General features: G+C 51.5%; 6 protein-coding genes across 6 annotated transcripts; 1 reads left to right on the top strand and 5 right to left on the bottom strand.

Annotated features, from left to right (window-relative positions):
* Nucleotides 1-226: 226 nt before the first annotated feature.
* PMZ80_004493 (uncharacterized protein) lies at nt 227-781 on the bottom strand (the record flags this gene model as incomplete). The annotated part of the gene is made up of 1 exon (XM_064872918.1): nt 227-781. The coding sequence occupies one exon, from the start codon at nt 779-781 to the stop codon at nt 227-229; it is 555 nt and encodes a 184-aa protein (XP_064731576.1).
* Nucleotides 782-1,986: 1,205 nt separating this feature from the next.
* Nucleotides 1,987-3,160, bottom strand: PMZ80_004492 (uncharacterized protein; the record flags this gene model as incomplete). Its single annotated transcript, XM_064872917.1, has 3 exons — nt 1,987-2,435; nt 2,492-2,880; nt 3,132-3,160. The coding sequence occupies 3 exons, from the start codon at nt 3,158-3,160 to the stop codon at nt 1,987-1,989; spliced, it is 867 nt and encodes a 288-aa protein (XP_064731575.1).
* A 5,183-nt stretch (nt 3,161-8,343) lies between these two features.
* On the bottom strand, nt 8,344-9,918 carry PMZ80_004491 (uncharacterized protein; the record flags this gene model as incomplete). Its single annotated transcript, XM_064872916.1, has 1 exon — nt 8,344-9,918. The coding sequence occupies one exon, from the start codon at nt 9,916-9,918 to the stop codon at nt 8,344-8,346; it is 1,575 nt and encodes a 524-aa protein (XP_064731574.1).
* Nucleotides 9,919-13,922: 4,004 nt separating this feature from the next.
* On the bottom strand, nt 13,923-14,996 carry CGR1_1 (rRNA-processing protein cgr1; the record flags this gene model as incomplete). Its single annotated transcript, XM_064872915.1, has 4 exons — nt 13,923-14,505; nt 14,559-14,794; nt 14,842-14,916; nt 14,967-14,996. 4 exons carry the CDS (start codon nt 14,994-14,996, stop codon nt 13,923-13,925), a joined length of 924 nt encoding a protein of 307 aa, XP_064731573.1.
* Nucleotides 14,997-15,866: 870 nt separating this feature from the next.
* On the bottom strand, nt 15,867-16,301 carry PMZ80_004489 (uncharacterized protein; the record flags this gene model as incomplete). The annotated part of the gene is made up of 1 exon (XM_064872914.1): nt 15,867-16,301. One exon carries the CDS (start codon nt 16,299-16,301, stop codon nt 15,867-15,869), a length of 435 nt encoding a protein of 144 aa, XP_064731572.1.
* A 311-nt stretch (nt 16,302-16,612) lies between these two features.
* On the top strand, nt 16,613-17,904 carry LYS12 (homoisocitrate dehydrogenase; the record flags this gene model as incomplete). The annotated part of the gene is made up of 3 exons (XM_064872913.1): nt 16,613-16,637; nt 16,695-16,735; nt 16,792-17,904. 3 exons carry the CDS (start codon nt 16,613-16,615, stop codon nt 17,902-17,904), a joined length of 1,179 nt encoding a protein of 392 aa, XP_064731571.1.
* Between the last annotated feature and the right edge of the window lie 1,194 nt (nt 17,905-19,098).

Here is a 19,098-nt window from a genome sequence, read left to right as displayed (position 1 = left end):
CAGCCAACATAACGAGCACACCTGGCACTGCCATCGACGACCCAGCGCTCGTCCCAGAGCTCGCAGCAGCTGACCCCGAAGAAGTCGCGCTTTCATCGTTTTCCGTTGAGGTTGCGGAACCCTCCACACTTGCAACTGAGACACCGGTGCTATTCACACATTGATCGGAAGGAAGCAGGGTGGCATTGGATGTAAAGACAATGTCTGCGCACTAAACGAAGATATGTCAATAAGTGCTCCGAGCAACGATAAATTGGGGATGCGCATGATGTTCAGAGCCAGGGAGGGACAAGAACACGAATGAGGACTCTTTTCCCGAACGCTCACTTACATTATACAACGCACTCCCACTATCCCCAACAGTAACAACCTGAATACTAGCCTCCATCCCATCCGTGACCTCCAGCCCCAGGATCTCAACAGGCGGCACCCTCAACTCATTCCAGCAGAACGTGCCATTGCCCGTCTCATTGAGCAGCTTGCCGCCATCAGGGTTCAAAGAAACATTGAAGTTCGTCACTTCAGCGCCGAAGCCAAGGTTGACGAAGAGGTATGTCCACGGGTGGTGTAGCTCCAGCTGGATTGAGCCACCCGTCATTGGCCATGGTGTTCGCTCCTGAGAGGCGTTCTGCATAGGTTGGACGTTGGCGCATGGGTAGGACCATTGGGAGATCGACTCGTTTGTCTCGGCGAGGGAGTCTGCGCGCCATAATGGGTATGTGAGGCCGAAGTGGCAGCTTGCTAGAGGGAGGGCGGTGGCTATGAGTGCTGCGGTCTTCATGGTGGGTTTGGTCGTTCTGGCTTTTCGGTTATGGGCAGTTCGTCGAATGAGGTATCTCGTGGTACTAGGATATACAGCGGCGAAGGTGGGGCTCAAAGTAGATTTTTGTATGCTGTAGGTAGAATCGAAGGTAGATAGATAGAAAGTGCTTGAGAAGGGCGGTGGTCAGGCATAAATGTCACGCCCACTTGACCTGCTGCTTGCAAGACCACTGCTTCTGACTGTGATGTCCGGAATCTAGACTGAGCAATGTTGAGCGAAGGCTATGTGGCTTGCGATCACTGCAGGGACGAGCTTACCTTCGACAGGAAGCGACCTTGCAAGGCACGAAGAGAACTTACCGTAAGTGGTGAGACGGATGCTGATTGGCCCGTTTCGAGAGGAAACTTGCTCATGGCGCGGACCATGGGCTTGGCAGGCACGACTTGTTGCTTTGTGGGGCATTAAATGTGCTCACCTGGGTCCGCGAAGGATTAGTCGGCCTTCTGAAGGTTCTAGCAAGTGGAGAGTGAGAGTCGAGAATGCGACTTCACTCTGAGTATGTGTTTGCGGTGGATAAGAGGTTAATGTATTGTCGAGCGAAGCCGAGAAGGAAATGGCGTAGTCATAATCGCAGTCGAAGCTTGTAACAGCTGCTATCGTCCCGTTTTCAGATCGGACCCGAGATAGGTAGAGCAGTCGAATGACATACATCTGTTGCAATTCTATTGCACCCTCGGCATGCTACAGATGGGCACGGGCTGACCCCCAAAAATGCATCGAGGTCGGTGCTCGTAGTAAATTGCGCAGCTTAGTTGTTATCCAGAAGTCGGAGTGATTCCTCAAGCCTTGTCAATCGCCTCAACATACCGCTTATTCCCCTTTCTTCAAGATAGCCAAGATCATTTGGTATCAAGCTCGACCAGAGCGAGCATGCAACCCATCTTTTAGTCATCGTGTCGAACGCCCAATAACCAAGATTCGCCGCACATTTAGAACGGCCAAGTCCATATTCATATATCGAATCCTGTCGATATTCCTGTCTGCGAAGCAAACCAGCCAACGTCGTACTCGCACAGCTTCCCCAAACCGATACAGGATCGTTGAGAACGCCTCGGGTCCAGTTGTGCTCCGCTCTGCCATGCGAAGATAGCTTCGCATTTCCTGTCGAATACCGTCCTGGGCATATTCCCGTTGCAACAAGAGAGCTCAACCATTCCGAAGGCTCAAGCAAAATGACTCTGAACCCTCTCTTGTTTAATCCATTCTGAACCTTCTAACATCCAGATATCGACCTTCTCATTGTAGAAGCATCTCAGACCAGTGACCGCAATGCACTCGGCGGTTGGCGCTCGGTACCACCAGACAAGGTCTTCGTGCCTCCGCCCGTCCACAACTATGTCATGATACTGCGCAACCCCTTTGTAAGGGCACTCTGTTGTCGTGGTGCTTGGTTGAAGGTAGGTCGTGCGTAGTGAAGTATAGGGAAGATAATATCGAGGTGGGAGCATGGTCTCGTATAGATGAACTGATGTGGCAGATTCTGCCAGGACAACATCTACGCCATTTGAAGGTATCGTGACACGGATCGGTTTCATTGACTGTAAGCAATCAACGCGTTTATACGGGTCCTTCGGGTGCACGTATATTGGTGTGTCTTCTTCGAACCATTGATCTGTCAACACACATGTTAGAGTAACTCAGTACCCGAGGCAGGAATGGGTGACGGACCGACTGAATTGAACATGACTTTCACGTAATTCCTCAGAGGCAAGGCTGGACCTTCGAGATCTGCTGCAAAGAGGACCATCTCGGTCAACACTTTATATTCTTCGTTGGAGCCTTCGCGTCGAACAGCCATCTCCAAGCCACCGCCAACAATCTTGCCATCATCTGATGTGATAGCTTCTCCATGAGACAGCCTTACGTCAAATCCATGAGGTTTGACAAAGGCCTCCATAGGCAGGTAGTATTGTGGGTAGTACTCATGTTCCCAAACGTACAATGCTTTCGAGGTATCGGCAATGAAGGCTCCGTTGTAGAGGAGTCTAATACGCTTTGGCGTCTCAAGTGACTTGAATGGTCCCTGTTCCGCAAGTCGCTTAACAAGCTTCTTGAGGCTGGACAAAGGGGAAATTATGCCATTAGTATATGGTTCTAACATTGTGACTATGCAGGATTGAACGGCGCGATCGCAGTTGAATATGAAGACAGCAACAGTGTGTCAAAGTTCATGGTGCTTGAAACAGCAGTTGGTTATCGCACCTTTGCGCTGGTCATGGCGCGTTGTGCAGAGGTATTAGTGTCACGACAAACGTACCGCTTTGATTGACACTGCGAGGCAGACAGGGTTGTTGCATTGAAAACTTACTCTGAGTTCTGCGGCGGTCCACCTCCCATTGTGATCGACAATGCTAAAGACAAGCACGACTGTCTGAGACTATCGGAAGAGCAGTTCGGCTTGAGCTTCGGTGAGAAGTTCCAGGCCTGAACAGACGACTTTGGGATTGCGGCTGGGTTGTATCGACCACCAAAGTCCTTGCTGATTATCTCAACGTGATGAAGAACTGCTCGGCTCGATGGCATGAGCCTGCCCAGTATGTCGATCCTGCAGCGTCCGGTCCGCCGAATGCGTCTATTGCTGTTAAGATTAACCGTACTACTAGACCTAAGGGTACACCGAACGTGCCAATATAGCAACACTTTAACTGATTCTAGCTTAGCTTAGTGAAGTGCTCTCAGCTCTGAACTGGTTCTTCGTCGCCAACTCATTAACATATTTCATTTATTCATGAATGCTAATCTAAGTTGACCCTGACCAAGTGCTCCCGGTCGTCACCTTGAATAGTGAAGCTCTCTGACCGAGATCTGATGATGTCGTCGTTTTTATTGAAGCCCACAATCCTCGATTGCTATTCTGATCGAGGACTCGAGGAGAAGTCTGCCCACGCCATTGTACACGTGAACTATTCATGATCATGCTCCAGACGAGACTCGTCGGTCACCAGAGGAAAACTGACCAGAACGATCTGTGCTGCATAAGGTGGGATGAGCATATGGTCTCACGCTGACTCAAGACCTCTTACACACGTGAACAAGAAAACCGCCTAATGAGTTGAGCATGCAATAGCGTCTCGACAATGCTTAGTTGTTTGGCCACTCTACAGGTTGACAGCATAGTGTAATAAGGGTCGAAAGGCGCATCGTCCGACTACGTCTGAAAGCTGGTACCTCGTGAAGAACACCAAGACATAGCAGAGCAGAGGGTGAAGTTCAACCACCTTCATCCCCCGTGTGCTGAAAGTTAATAAGGGTCAACGTAACTACTTTTGCTTTCCTGCATCGGCTTGGGAACACGCAACATGCTTTGCCGAAAGCGGCGTACCGAGATGCAGAAACTCCTAATCGAGCATCTCGCATCCACGTCATGCAAGTCAACCGTCCCGCCCGCTCCATGTCCCTGCACATGCATGAAATAGCTTGGTGTTCCAGAGCCATGTCCCTGGAGTCAATGGTTCCGAGACGGTGTCGATTGAGCCTCAAATAATGTACATGGCTCATATCCGCCATGAGCGCTACAGTACAACTAATAGCGTCCAAGGACAAACATGCAAAGGCGTCGTGCTTTTCTCTTCGCTTCAGTCAAGCGAGATAGATCCAGTCAGTAGGACTTCGAGATTGATGCGTGACGTTACCTCGGATGCGAGTGTTCGGAATATGGCTGACCCCTGTTCGGAGATCCACGTTAGTGAGACCGCGTGGGCAGATACTGCAAGCCAAGGGAGATTTCGTGTGACCTGTCGCATGTTAGATATGATATACTCGAGTACACTGGACATGTCCGATCACTGTGGCTGAGGTCTTGCACACAGCTGTAGCAGTGACACTGAGCCTGTTCGGACCTGGGTTGTCCATCAACACGTATCGCAGCTGCGGCAGTAAACAATGACATTTGTTGACAAGGAAGGCACCAGGGCATTTCGCGCACGCATGATCCTGTCACAGCAACGATCTCGGATGCTCGCCAGCGATGGGGCATCTTGGAACTTGAGCTGAGACAGACGTACTGCAGGGTAATTTCGCTTGTAAGCAGGATAGGCCAACAAACACATGCAAAGCTCCACGGACCATCATCACGCTCCCGTAGTGTTTGAAGGACATGTACTGTAACCAACAATGACGAGAATGTCTGCGGAGCGCACAGCGAAGCAGGACTGCTCGAGACGAATACCGAGAGCCCCGAGTCTGAGACCAATTCATCTAGAAGGTGTATCAATGGCGTCTCAAGGATGCCCAGCACGATCGCAAGCATCGACCTACCTTCCCAAATTATTGTATCTTGCAGGTAATGAGGGGGTCAACTTACCGTTATGATCATGCATCGATGCTGTTGGGGCTCTGCTCGTGCCTGCATAAAATCCAGGGCGCATCTGCTCCACCACAGCAGGGGCAGCCGTTCGTTCCTGCTTCCAGCATGTGACCCCATGAACTATTGTCAGCCCACTCCCTTTATTGCTTCACCAAGAACCAGGGTGGAATGACGTGCTGCGACCCGTTCCAGTGGAAAACTGTATGGCGAGTAGTGTGCTCGATAGTTCTGGGACACTGATCATCGCTGAAGCCAACTCGTGCTTGATCAGGCTGGCGTGGATGGCGCTGCTGGTGTTCACACCGGTGTGAGACGATGCTTGCCCGCATCCTCGTGTGCAGGATGCACGACACACCAAGGACATGAACTTGTGACGATACTGTGCGGAAGCTGGCGGGAACGATACTTGGCGTGATTTTGCAAAAACTCAATGCGTGACAGTTGGTAGGTAACGCGCTAGAGGTAGTGGAAGCTTATGATGCATCCGCGCGACATAAGCGAACCTTGAATGCATCGACGTGACTTACGGTGAGAATGTAGTGCAGCGTGGAATGCATCAGAACAGCGGTAGTTTGAGTGCTACACTGTGCTGAACCTCCAACTGGCTATCGTCCACGAAGTAGATGAGCATTTCTGGCGGGAGGAGAGTATTGAAAGCGGGTACCGTCGGACGGTGGGCTCAGGCTCGAGAACTGGCATCGTCGGCGTTGGCGTCAACAGAGGGTTCTGCTAGCCTTTAGCACTTTCCGCAGCAACGATTCGACTTCACGAACTTCAGGTGATCAGTGCAGCACTACCACAGCTAAAGCAGTAAAGATCTGCTTTAACTTGAATGAGTAAAACCAGATGTTGGAAGAACTGACGGTGTAGCCAGGCCCAGAACAGTTAGACGCCACGGGCCACCGCCGAGGTCTAGGCAAGACCGTGATCGTGTCTCTCATGGCTAATCATTTAGGGTTTGGCCGCCGTCAGGTTTTTCGACACCGCTTCTTCGAACGGTTTTTGGGCGGCGCTAGTGGTGCTAGGAGATCGATGCAGCAGCAGAACGGATCGAGTCGTGTTCTTCACCCCGTAGCCGTCTGGAAGCACAAGGCTAGACGTCGTGAGTAAGGGCTTGACCTCTGAGATCAACTCGTACGGGCAGACCTTGGGTTGGAAGATATGATAGCACTATCACCACTTTCAGACACCCGGAACCCGATGGCTGTTGATCTCCACGGCATAGTACACGCCGCGCAAACCTTGGTGGGAGCGACAAGGTGGGGCTTCCCAACTGGGTAGTATGCATGATGCACCTCATAACGTGACGTGGCCTCGATGCGGCCCGAATTGCTAGTCTTGGGGCCTCAGGCAGTAGTGTAGCTCTCCGGCCTCGCCCCGTGCCCCAAAAACGCACGGTCGTTCGTCGGCATGCATGTAAGATCCTTTACCGGAGTCCCCATGGTCACTCCGGTGCTGCATACCAGTGAGGCGCCGGTGGGTCGACTAGCGGTACAGAGCTCAATTGGGTGCCCCAAGATCGGTATCGGGCGGTCAAAGCGTTGCAGCGGTCTGAGAAGGCGGACTGCAAAGGTGCCTTGATTCTTGTTCGATCGCCAACCATTGCTAGGCCACCCACAAGTGGAGCGCTTTGGTACCGAGGCGAGGTTGGACCGAGATTATCGAAAGTAGATGCGACGAGCTTTCCATGGCGGTGGGTGAGGTTGCACGTTTATGGTAGGTGGTGGGGAGATCTTAACAGTAGTTGAGCATCAAACATCACTCGTTGAGCCTAAACGACATGAAGTTGGATCGTCACGCGATGTACAGCCGGAGCTATCGTCACCCAGCATGACCATCGTGCTTCGATCTACTCCCTCGATGTGCCAGATCGGCTGCAATGTAGTTGTACCACAGGGTTTGTTGATGATCAGGCAGATCGTAGTGCTGCCACAAGCGATGCTGACGTACTCGCAGATTGGAACGCAGCGGTGACGAGAATTCGGGCGAGTGATGCGTCCACTTACTTTGAAGGAAGGGTTGTTGCCATTCGCACATAAGTATCTGGCCAGTGGAGACACCGGCGGTGTGGCTATATCTGGCCTGGCGAAGTAACTTGTGTTGAGCTAATATCTGTCCCTCAATGGCAAGACTCAAGGTTGGCTGACTCGAAGCCACGAGTAATGCAGGTGCCAGAATAATGAGGCCGCCTATGTGGAAAGTGCAGTTCTGCCTTTCTTTGGGCAGCAAGTGCGAGGTCCGTTCAGGCTAGGAAAACAGAGCCTGCAGGTCACAGAGCATTTTTAGTCCATCTCTATCACGTCTGTCGTGCGTCTGCTGAGCTAAGGCAGATGGTACAGTACATGCAGCACCACTACTGGTCTGCATAACTATGTGAAAACTCCACGAATCAGGAAATGTTATGTGCAATCGAGGACGTTGATAGGTCCCTGATGCATATTCTGCTGGCCATTGAATGCATCGATTGAGTCTTGACAACATACATCATCTGATCGAGCACTGTCGAGGTCACCATTGGTACAAGCATGGGTATAGCCAACGGTCGAGGTAGTACGTTCCGTGACCATAGAGATTGCAGAGTGACTAGAGGCTGAAAGTGGCACCAAACTCGAAACGGCACACTGGAAACAGCTTGATGCTTCCGCAAACTGCGTTGCTATCTCGTGGTGCTGAACTAACGTTGACATTTCCTGCACGAGATTGTACGTCTCGCCTGCGCCCCATTCTGTTCACTGAACTGAGACAATGGATAAATAATAATTTCAAACTACTTCTCGGGCCCGCCAACGGTCCCAGGTTTCCGCCAGAGCAACCTGATCCAGCGATCGCTAACAAAGGACTATATTTGACAAAAGATAAGAAAGTTCGGCCGTGTTACTGCATAATGGTCGTGAGACGGTTGTAATCGTAGGCTTGTTGTGAATCGCCTCCACTTCAAGCTCTGCTTGACGCCGGGTCTCTAAAAAGACAAACTGATAGGTATAGGGGGTATCATCGAAGGAGAACGAAACTGAATATGCTCTTTATGGTGTGCTGTCCATTACACTCTGTGCTGTGTACTTTATCGTGCTGTGTTCGCGTGTTGTGAAAATAAAGTTTGGTGGGAATGATTAAAACAAGATAATATCAAAGACTGAGTTGCCTCTGTTTCTGCATTCTATGAGTAGTAGAACCTTCTAAAAAGGGGTGTCGTGATTGAAATGTAGATTTTCGGTCACCTCGGATTCGGGTCTCGACGAAAAGGATCATACTGAGATCGCATGCCTGACGGAGGTGGAGGTGGAGGCGGCGGCGGCTGGTGACCCAGTTGTGGAGGAGGTCCTGGGTGCGCTGAGCGTAAAGGGCCCGAAGCTTGATTGCGTGGGTCTTGCATTGGTGCTGGCAATGTAGGCGGCGGAAGAGCGTAAGGTGAAGGTTGAGGCGCTTGATATGGCGGAGGATAGGTCGTGGGCACCATTGGGCCTGTTGCAAAAGATGGCTGATAGTCGCTAGTTCTCCGTCGCTGCGCTGGTGACGGTTCTGCCATATCGTGACGCCCGTAGTCCAAACTAGGAGATGGTTCTGGATGGGGAGTGTATTGCACCGGGTTTTGAGCTCGACGCACGCGAGGAGAGGGAGGCCGAGGGGGCATCTGTGTCCCCGGTGCCCGTGCTAACAAGTCACGGAAGACATTTCTTTCGCCAAGATAGAAGTCCCTATCCTCGGTGAGTTCGCGTATTTGCCGCTGAAGTTCACCTATAGTGCTGGCGGCTGCCTGCTCCTTCTCCTTCCTCCTCTGTCTGAACCTTGCTGAAGCGCCGGCATTTCGTTTTCTCTTCTCGTCAGCCATTTTCGATGCTTGCTGAACGTCAACTTCAACCCCAAGAATCATCGGCCCCTGATCTGTGCTCAACTGCATTTGGTACGATGGCTGACCAGGTCCATAAGGCCTGACTGGAGCACGAGCCTGAGATTCTTGTCCTGCTGGGGCCTGTGGACCAACCGAAGCTCGAGGACCGGAGTCTGAGGCTGAAGTTTGATAAGGCGAAGTATGTTCGCGTTCAGCCACATATGATGAGCTTGCTGGGCTTCCGACGTAGCCTGGATTGCTTGCAGGATAAGAGGCTGCTGTGTTGCCATGACCTGCTGTAGCTGTGCTAAACACGGGATCGTTGCTTTGAGCTGTACCTTGTGGCGGCATGTTGGGTAGTGGAGGAACTGTGCCACCTACCGTTTCGCCTGGTTCAGCATAGTACATTCGACCTTCTGCAGGAACAAGAGAGCTCCTTGGCAGTCCAACTCCTGATGGAGAACCACGCACGGTCTGACTCATCGAGCGTAGGGCAGGTGACTTTGGAGTTAACATTCGTCTGCCTTGTCGGCCATCTGAAGGCACTCGTGGGGCTCGTCCTGGGGAAGCATCATCTTTTCTTTTCCGAATTCGAGGTGAAAGTAACGGCGGCTGACTGACACCATAAGTGACGCTTGTGCTCCTCGCGGGCGACTGAGTCACCCTATGTGCTTGCGTGGACGATGCGCTCTCTGCTGCAGGGTTGAGAATGCTATGCATGCCCAGATGTCGTACTGCAATAGGCGAGCCTGTTTCCGTAGGCGTTGCCGGTAGCGGAATTGCAGCACCATACCCCGTCAGCGAGGCCACTGGCGGTAGGGTTGGAGCCTGCTGCGGCCCTGATTCCAGCCTATCCGAGTGTCCCGCACCTGATACATTTGCTGCCGCAGGCGCAATTGGTTCACGTGGGCCTGATGACGCCTGCGGAGGATACTCTGCTGAAGGTGATGACTGTGGCATGTAAACTTTCTCCTCTGGTGGGAGATCTCCCGTTCGCGACCATGTATCACCCAGGCCCTGCTCCCAATGCTCCCTCCTCCACCACTGCCCACGTGGGTCCGGACGTCTGGCGTCGCTATGTGCCTCGGTGTTCCAGTGATGCCTTGAATATCCGGAGGGAAAATGTGGCCTAGGGAATGGTGCAACTTGAACCTGCGCCAGTTTGTCGAGGGTAGTGAGTTGTAAAGACCAGATGTAGCAGCTCTCGTTGGGTGTAGCGATATGTGGTACGATGAGGCCTGGTACCAGATAATCGCGATGTATGCGGGACGGAAAAGAAACCTGTCAAGCAGGGATACTGGAATTATGGACGCTTGAGTAGTTTTCAAGGAAGGAGGCACCCAAGAAGAAGCAATCTCGAGCGTGGACTGTTCTTGCACGTGGATTGCGACAGAGTTCGGTTCATTCGTACTGGTGGAGATCTGTGTAACAAATCAAAGGATTGAAGTGATGAAAACCTCCGTAACAGGACTGTTGCCTCAGCACAAGCGGATTTCGAGACAGACCTAGTTGCGAGCTGTCATATAAAGATTACTGGTAGAGCAAAAGATTGACTGAAGAATTAGTTCAAAGGTCAGCCTACGCGATAGCCGGTAGGCGTTGCTGAGATTCGGGAAGGAAGTAAAGACTCGGGGAACGCGGATAGAGTCGAGACGTTGGAACCACGATTGAGATGATTTGTCTCTTAGCGTTTCCAACTCTCTTCAAGGATTGCTGACGGTCTCTCGACTGAACTTCGAGGGCAGATGAGCACCATGTCTTCCGGCACCGCCCTCGAGAGGGAAGTGGGCCGCAAGGGGAGGTACTTAATGCAGGAAGCTAACAGCCTCCAAAGTCAACATGACAAGTGAGGGTTAGTGCAGATTTTTCCACCATACGCGCGAGATGTAGCGCGGCACTGTTTGCTGGGCAGCAACGGGTGATGATGATGCACGAAGGCGTGATGAAGTTGAACCGGGTGGGAGCGTGACGGGCGTTAGAAGTGGGAACTGGCTCGGTGGAACACGTAGAGCCAACCTGCAAGCATTGTTTCGATGACCCAGCCCATAGGTTTGGTAGATTCCAAGGATCATCGAGACCTAAAAAGCCGAACTCAGTTATGCAGCTCCACAACAGCTGGCGGTCCTCACACGCTTCTTATTATTACTAGCGCCTGAGCATAGCGCTGCAGAGGAAATGTCCAAAATGCATTTAATCCACTGTCAAACAAGGCACGATCTGACTTCCATTTTGTGATTGGATTTTGGTTCGTTAATGATGCCCAGTTCAACTAGGGTAGTATGGCCGGCCATGCTCGTGATCAGTATTTATTCTCCTTCTCGATTGTGCCGCTGCAGGTCAGCGGGCTATATTCAAAGCTATAACAGTTGTGTCGGTCATTATAGGCGTCACGAAATCTCCTCGACTTGGACAGGCGGTGCAGAATCTTGCCTCAACTATTCTGGATCAACATCTGCATGGTTGCTGAATAGTTCATGGCCTGGGATCTAAATGACAGAGATTTGACATCGAGGACTCGAAGCAATCGTGTCAGGCACATGGCTAGCCAGAGAAATGGAACGACCATCGAACCATGTAGAAAAATGATCCGGTGATAGTGCGAAATCGGCACTCGTGGATGGCTGAAGATTGCTTACGGGGTACTCTGCTCCGTATGCACCCCGAGGAACTGCTCAAACTTAATCTTCGATGAGCAGTTTGTCTGCTGCTGAAGCAGGATTGAGTGCTTCAAGAAATACTCACGACAAGGAGGTAGATTTGATGCTGCCTTCCGCGAGAAAGCTGGCGCCATTGGATGCGCAACTTTCGTAACGAGACATTATTGAACAGGAAAACAACCCCTTCGGCCCCAGTCATCACATTGCTTGGCTGTGATTGAGCTAGCCGCAGTTGCTGTTTGGTACACCAGAATGTGTTCTGCTAGTTAATCGGTGTGAACGGCTGAAGCACAGCTTGGTACCGGCAGATGTTATTATTGTATGATACCGAGGTCTCGAAAGGCTTGCAGTGGCCCTGATCCATCGCAAAGGGCCGCTGCGCGGTGCATGGATCGCGGGCGATACTCTTGCGGTTAGCCTTCATCTGGTCCACGATATGCAATCATCATGCTCGAAGCTAACGATGATGCTGGTCCACGGCTTAGGCCACCATTTGTGGAAGCGAGGGTGTACGAGTAGAGTAGTCGTGCTTCATCCACGAGTTGAACGTCATCGGCGCTGCGACACTCTGGCTACTCATTTCGCTTCCAGTGAGCGTAATGTTGGCGGTGTTTTCGTCACTCGATCTTAGGAGGCGAGAATTGCCAGGCCAAGCGCATATCACGCAATCGATTTCAGGTTCGATAGAACGTTGCGCTGTCAGGGTAGGTCACGGCTATAGACGCCAGCCACGCATTCAATCATGTCATATTGTAACTTATGCTTCGGTTTCGGTTGACTCATGATGCATTACTCTCAAACAGGTTGTTGGTTACAAATATCACAACTTCGCTAAGCGGGTAGTCAATCTATTGTAAATGCGGCTTGATAAAGTTGTGATCCCCTGGGAAGACGTCGACTGCGGCGACCAATGAAACAGAAATGATAGTGTAGTGATTGGCTCCGCACGCTTTAAGAAACATGGTCGGTGTCCAGTGGGTATGAGGGAGCGGAAGTGCATCATCGTTCTGTGCTGCATTTCAAAGATCCGATCCAAGTTCCCATTCCATGAAGCCTGCACGGGGAATAAAGGCAACTATTCGTGGCATGAAACCAGGATGTATGCAGCATGCAAGTGTGCCAAAACCATCTCATGCACGTTGGCTGCATGGCTGCACGCCATATTGTTTCGCGAATTAGCTTATTCGTACTGTACTGGTCTGCAAGGTTGGGAGCAAAGCAGCTACTCCATGGAGGCCTCCAGGGCGGTGAGGCTTGTCTTCCGCGTGGTTGAACTACCCGGGCTCAAGCCTACAGCGTAGCTTTGCTCTTGTGTACACCTGTGACTTGCTGCTGACAAACAAATAGGCATGCAATCATTCCTCATCGCTACAATAGCCGAGGGATTATGAAAGGTGATGAGTACGCCTCTTCATCAATAATGTTATGTTGCATTCTAGCCATTGCTTTGTTAGTGGCTGAGGGATAAGGACCCCTTGTCTGCCAACACTCCGAAGCCTGTCTCAACGACTTCCGCCTTTGGTACCAGTACTTTTGCAGCGCGCATGCCCGACCAGCCTTGTCCTTGTTGGCATGCAGGAAAGGTGAATGTGACTTCCGAATTGAGCCCAAACAATGAGGCAGGGTGACGCGTTTGGTGCACAGTACTGCAGCCACCAGTAGCTGTCGTTCGGGATAGCAACAATAAATGCCACGCATGTCGATGCAATTTAGCGTCAGGCCAGCATTGCAGCAAAAGCGAAACTAAGGTACGTGCAGGAAGTGAAGGATGCTGAGGTTATGAGCATGTCGCCTAATGCGGGTTGCCCTCCCCGGGCCCTCGGACGCGAGGTGATGTGGACCCCAACCACGTGGGCGTCGGTAAGCCGAGCTTGCAGTACTCTAGCGGGTGCCCTCTAATATTCCGAGTCGCAACTTGAAGCATCAACTTAGGTACTGGTCTCTCATTGATCGCCTTCTACTCAGGCGAGCAATTTCGCACAGAGCTGCTAGAAATGGCACGAGGTTCGCCTCGCGCACGAGCTACGGTAAGCAACACTCGACCTCGTGTAAAATAGTTGCAAAACAAGCTATGGCGCGTTTCAGCCACGCGACGGGGAGAAGGATAGACATATTTGTCATGCCAGCGCTTTCTAGCTTTCGGACTTTAGACACGTTTTTAGTCCGAACGTCGCGCCTTCCCTTCCAGAACAAAGATACCCGATGCCATGCTCATTTTCAAGTCAGACGTTGCCAAGGAGGCCATCACACGTGGCCCGTACTTGACTGCATAATCTATCATGATCCACGAACGGGTGATCTATCAAGCTATTGGAGACGAGCCTTGGGCTTCTGTACACCTCGCACGCCGACATTGACCTTGAACAGATTCCCAGCGAAAGAAGCAGATTCCCGATATTGCTCTGGGTCGTCCTCCTTCGCTGAAGTGATGAAGAGGTCTGTTCCCGCAAAAACACTGCAAGTAATGTTTCTGGTAGGCAACAAGACTTCTCCAGTAACTTTGCCTTCAGGAGATATACGCAAAACCCTTGAGCCTCCAAACAACGCCTGCCAGATATTGCCTTCCTCGTCCATGGTATGGCCATCTGGGTTTCCAGGCCCTTCATGTTGGTAGAAAGGCTGTTTGTCGGAGATATCACCGGATTTGGGATCGTATCTAAACGACCAGATCTTGTTCGCCGTGGTATCTGTCAAGTACATCAAATTATCCGCTGCATTCCACGTGATGCCGTTCGGAATCACAATTTTCTCATAAACCGTCTTCAAGGTTCCATCGGGATCAAGGCGGAAGACCACGGCTTCATCGGTAGGCTCCTCAATTTCAGGATCGACAAACGCCTCGACCCAGAAGCGACCAGCAGTGTCAACGGCGCCATCGTTAGAGCGCATTCTGTAATTGCACGTCAGCGAATCGGACTTCAGAACGGCATGGCAATATCTGACCTTCGAGCCTTTTCCTCAGCTTGCGCGCCATTCCAATATTTTGCCACATACTCGTGTGAGCCAGTCTTCAAGTTAAATTTGGTGACTCCGTCTTTGGCACCAGCCAGCACGACTTCCGATGAGTCGACGCCTTCAATATCCACAGTAACGCCTATTGGCATACCCGTGTCGATCTCCTTCACGGACGTCGGACCTTTGTGCAGATCTACTGTGTACAGCTTCGAGCTGTTGATGTCCTTTCAACCGTGAACATAAGTCTTGTGGGGGCTGCGGCACCACTTACCAAGAAGCGTATTTCGTGGCGCTCCTCGTTGTAAAACACGCCTTCACCCAGACTGCAGCGGGTGGGCAGATATGGCTACGGCAGTGAGTGTCCAGGTTTTTCAGGGCCTGGATTATATTCCATACCTCTGTGACCTTCCACTGTTGCACACTCATGATTGTGTCTAGGGTTGTAGATTCTTAGTAGTACTCTGAGGTGATCCCACAAGTCGTAATTCGTGTTTCCAGCCAAGCTCTATCAATTACTCATGGTGTTGTAACTCTTGTCGTAGCAGGAATTTCGTTTATGATTAATATACTTTATCTCAGGGTGTTGCATTTCAAACGTATGAACGTCAAGAATTCGGCTGAATTATCCGGATGCTACTTCCTTGCATTGCATAATGTGCCAAGAAATCTCTACTTTTCATGGATGCCGTTGAAGTCACTGCCATTGAGCCTGCCCAACCGTTTCATTCCAAACTCAGTTCCGCGTTACATCAGCTCTGTCGTCGAGTCCTTGAAATGCATCATTTGCCAGTCCCTGAGCCTGTCTGCATCAATTCCCGGCGCAGCTGCCAAATCAATGGACTGACTGGTCCGACGCAATGTCCTCTTCGCTCAATCAACCCTAAACCCATCCGAAGTGCTGCAAGTCCATGGGTGTGCTCCAGATAGGACACACAGAAGCCACCGCGCTGTATGCCCATCCTGGCTGCGCTTGTTGGGAGTATACCACAACGGTCGGAGCCGACTCGGTGGCATGACACGACTTGTCCCAGGCAATTTGACCGAGCTTTCTCAAGCAACACGCATGCAGCAAAGCTGTATGGGCATTCATTTCCGTTCGTCTCAAAGTCAGCCGTGCGAACACTAACCAACCAAGGTTGTGTTCTCTTAACTCATACACCACCGCAACATATAAGCGACCCTGCTGGCCGAAATAGCACTCTGAAGACCAATCGTGCCGGTCCGCTTTGCTTGAGATGCCACCCTCGTCGGATGAAGATTTTAGGCGCCCACAACAAGGTCATCACAAGACACCTCTCATGCTTTAGCAGCCGGCGCAACAAACTTCTTCACGGCCAAATCGAGACTCCCATCATGTGCTTTCAACAAATCCGTAGCTTTGGTCTTCGACAAATCCAACTCACCAACCAGAAACTGCACATCCTCCTGAGACACCTTGACCTTCTTCTTCACTTCCGCATCCTTTCTCACCGCTTCTTTCTTTTCGTCGGCCTTTTTATTTGTGCTGCTCTTTGCGCTTGATCCCGCAGCAGCTTCCAATTTCCCAATGGCCTTCATCAGCGCATCTTGGTCAGCAGCGTTCGGCTGCTTTGTCCCTTGAGTCTCTCCATTTTCCTGACTCATGTCATTCGCATTAAGCGCGTCGAGCACTGCGGCCGCCTTGCGATCCTCGGCATTGGTAGGCTGTTGAACCTCTTCATTGTCGTTTGCGGAGGGAATTGGTTCAGCCATGTTTGCAGTTATCCTTCAGTATACGTAGTTGACGGGTTATCGAGATCTCTGAAACACACCAATTACACGCTGACTGTACAGTGCGTATTGTCCAGGTCAACTGGAAAACAAGAACCCGAAGTGGAAGTTGCGTTCGAGAAACAATTCGGGAAGCCACGAGTACAGAGCCGAAGATATTCCTGATATCTTTCTGCCTTAGGCACCTTGTGTACCTTCCTCCAACGGCAGCGAGATCGGCACAATTTTCTGGAAAGTCCGTCCCCGTGTTTTCAACTTATTGAGCTCACCCATAAGCTCTGGCAGCTGTAAATATGGCAGCTAGATCGTTAAGAATAGGTCAGCTGGTTTCCACAATCTATCACAATCTCTCACACAAATATTGACACCATGAAGGTCTCATCCCCGGAGATGGCATTGGCCGCGAGGTCATTCCCGTAAGTATAAATCCCAACCCACCATCTCACACGAGCAACAGCTCACAATCACACAGGCCGGCAAGAAGATCATCGAGTCTCTCCCCTCTTCCCTCGGCCTAAGCTTCTCCTTCGTCGACCTAGACGCCGGCTTCGACTGCTTCAAACGCACCGGAGCCGCCCTCCCAGACAAAACTGTCGAAACCCTGAAGAAAGAATGTGACGGCGCCCTCTTCGGAGCAGTCAGGTACGCCCCCCATCTCCCTTCCAACGACCCCAGCAACCACCACCCAACTAACACAAATCCCCCTCAAAGCTCCCCCTCAACCAAAGTAGCCGGCTACTCCTCCCCCATCGTCGCCATGCGCAAATCCCTCTCCCTCTACGCCAACGTCCGCCCCTGCAAAACAGTCCTCAGTCCCACCTTTCCCTCCCCCACAAAAACCCCCATCGACCTCGTCATCGTCCGCGAAAACACAGAAGACCTCTACGTCAAAGAAGAAAAGACCTACCCGGACCCCAGCGATCCAACCGGCAAAGCCCAAATCGCCGAAGCAATCAAGCGCATAAGCAGCAAAGCATCCTGGCGCATAGCCGACATAGCAGGCCAAATCGCGCTGCGCCGCGATAAGATGCGCAAGGCAAGCGGGGCGGAAGTCTCACATACCAAGAGCGGAATGGTCACGATAACACACAAGAGTAATGTGCTCAGTCAAACAGACGGGCTATTCCGCTCAACGGCGCGCGAAGCCCTCTCCCAACCACACTTCAACGCGCTTAAGATCGAGGAGCAAATCGTCGACAGCATGGTCTACAAGCTCTTCCTCCAGCCAGAGTACTACGACGTCATCGTCGCCCCGAATCTCTACGGCGATCTACTGTCCGACGGCTCAGCCGCGCTAGTAGGTAGTCTGGGTCTTGTGCCATCCGCGAACGTAGGCGAGGGAATCATCATTGGGGAGCCGTGCCATGGGTCCGCGCCTGATATCGAGGGGAAGGGCATCGCGAATCCGATTGCGACGATCAGGAGTGTGGGTGTTATGCTTGAGTTTATGGATTTGCCGGAGGCGGCGGAGGTGATTTACAAGGCTGTTGATGCGAATATTGCGGAGGGGAGGCTTGTGACGCCGGATTTGGGTGGACGGGCGACGACGGAGGAGGTGACGAATGATATTATTAGGAGGATGTGAGGGGACTGCTAGATGGATGTGGAGTGGAGGCTGGGTACTGAAGGCAATTGGAGGAGGAGCGAAGGCTCATCGAGGAAAGGAAAGCAGAAAGAGAAAAACGACGTCAGGCATGTCTGGAGAAAGTCACGAGTTTTCTGAATAGAACAGCATTGCATGGCGCGAAAAGTAGGCAGAAAGGTAGGATATCAGCAGCGTGCGTGGCGGACCCTGCGCGATGCTCAAGACACCTCTGGTTCGTGGTCAAGGCAGGAACAAAAGAACTGGGAAACAAATCTGCAAGGAGTTCTGTACAGTGCAGTACAACAAGGCAGACTACATATCGCCCAGCGACTAGTCGGAAGCACCATCAAAAATCAACTCAGATGGAGCGGAAATAGTCTCTGGACGTCTACCGTGAAGGAGCATTTTTCTTGTCCCATCCACAAGCTCTGCCTCAATCGAGGAGACACGCTGACGATCTAACCATCATGAATGCTGCGGCGGTTGGCTTGTGAGCAGCATCGCATCTACAAATGGAATGGCAAAGACCACTCACTTGCTTATGCAACGCTCTGCTTTGGGTAAACGCTCAAAGTAGTGAGTGAGTGACATTGGCAGGGCTAAGCAGAGTGATGTGGTGGTCCGTCATAGGGAGCTACGTAACTTAGGTGGGTAAGAAATGGATGCCATCATTGCCATACTGGCAGGAAGAAGGGTCGTACTACTACGTACGATGTTCGGGGAAGTAGTCCTGCCACTCACTGATACAGTCGGATTAATGCATCAGGTTCTCCGATCAAGGGTGCCAGGAGCTCTGAGTCTGTCTGTCTGTCCTAAGGCGCACGACGATAATTTAATGGTGAAATGACTACCAGCCATTATGTATAAAACGTAGGCAAGCGCGTCACAGACATGATTGATATAGAAGGTACAAGCAATGGGAAGCTCAAATCCCAGCACTCGCAAGGAAAGGGGAGAAGCGGAGATACAAGAACGAAAAGAGAATGTACTGTAGCGCCTGCAATTTTAATTCAGTCATGCTTGCTTGCTCAATTGCGCTTGCTCCATCCAGTATCAATATGTGTTGTGTCCCCCGTTGCGCTGCGCTGCGCTCAACCACGCCCCAACCAACGGTGTCTCTAGACACTACATCACAAGGTAGCATGATTCCACCACCATACTAGTAGACCTTCGCGTAGCAGCCCTCAGAGCTGC

Source organism: Knufia obscura (genome assembly GCF_036327395.1).
Source record: "Knufia obscura strain CCFEE 5817 isolate CBS 148926 chromosome Unknown scaffold_4, whole genome shotgun sequence".
Classification (NCBI taxonomy): domain Eukaryota; kingdom Fungi; phylum Ascomycota; class Eurotiomycetes; order Chaetothyriales; family Trichomeriaceae; genus Knufia; species Knufia obscura.
Note: the sequence above shows the minus strand (reverse complement) of the source record. Positions and strands in the feature narration are given on the sequence as shown.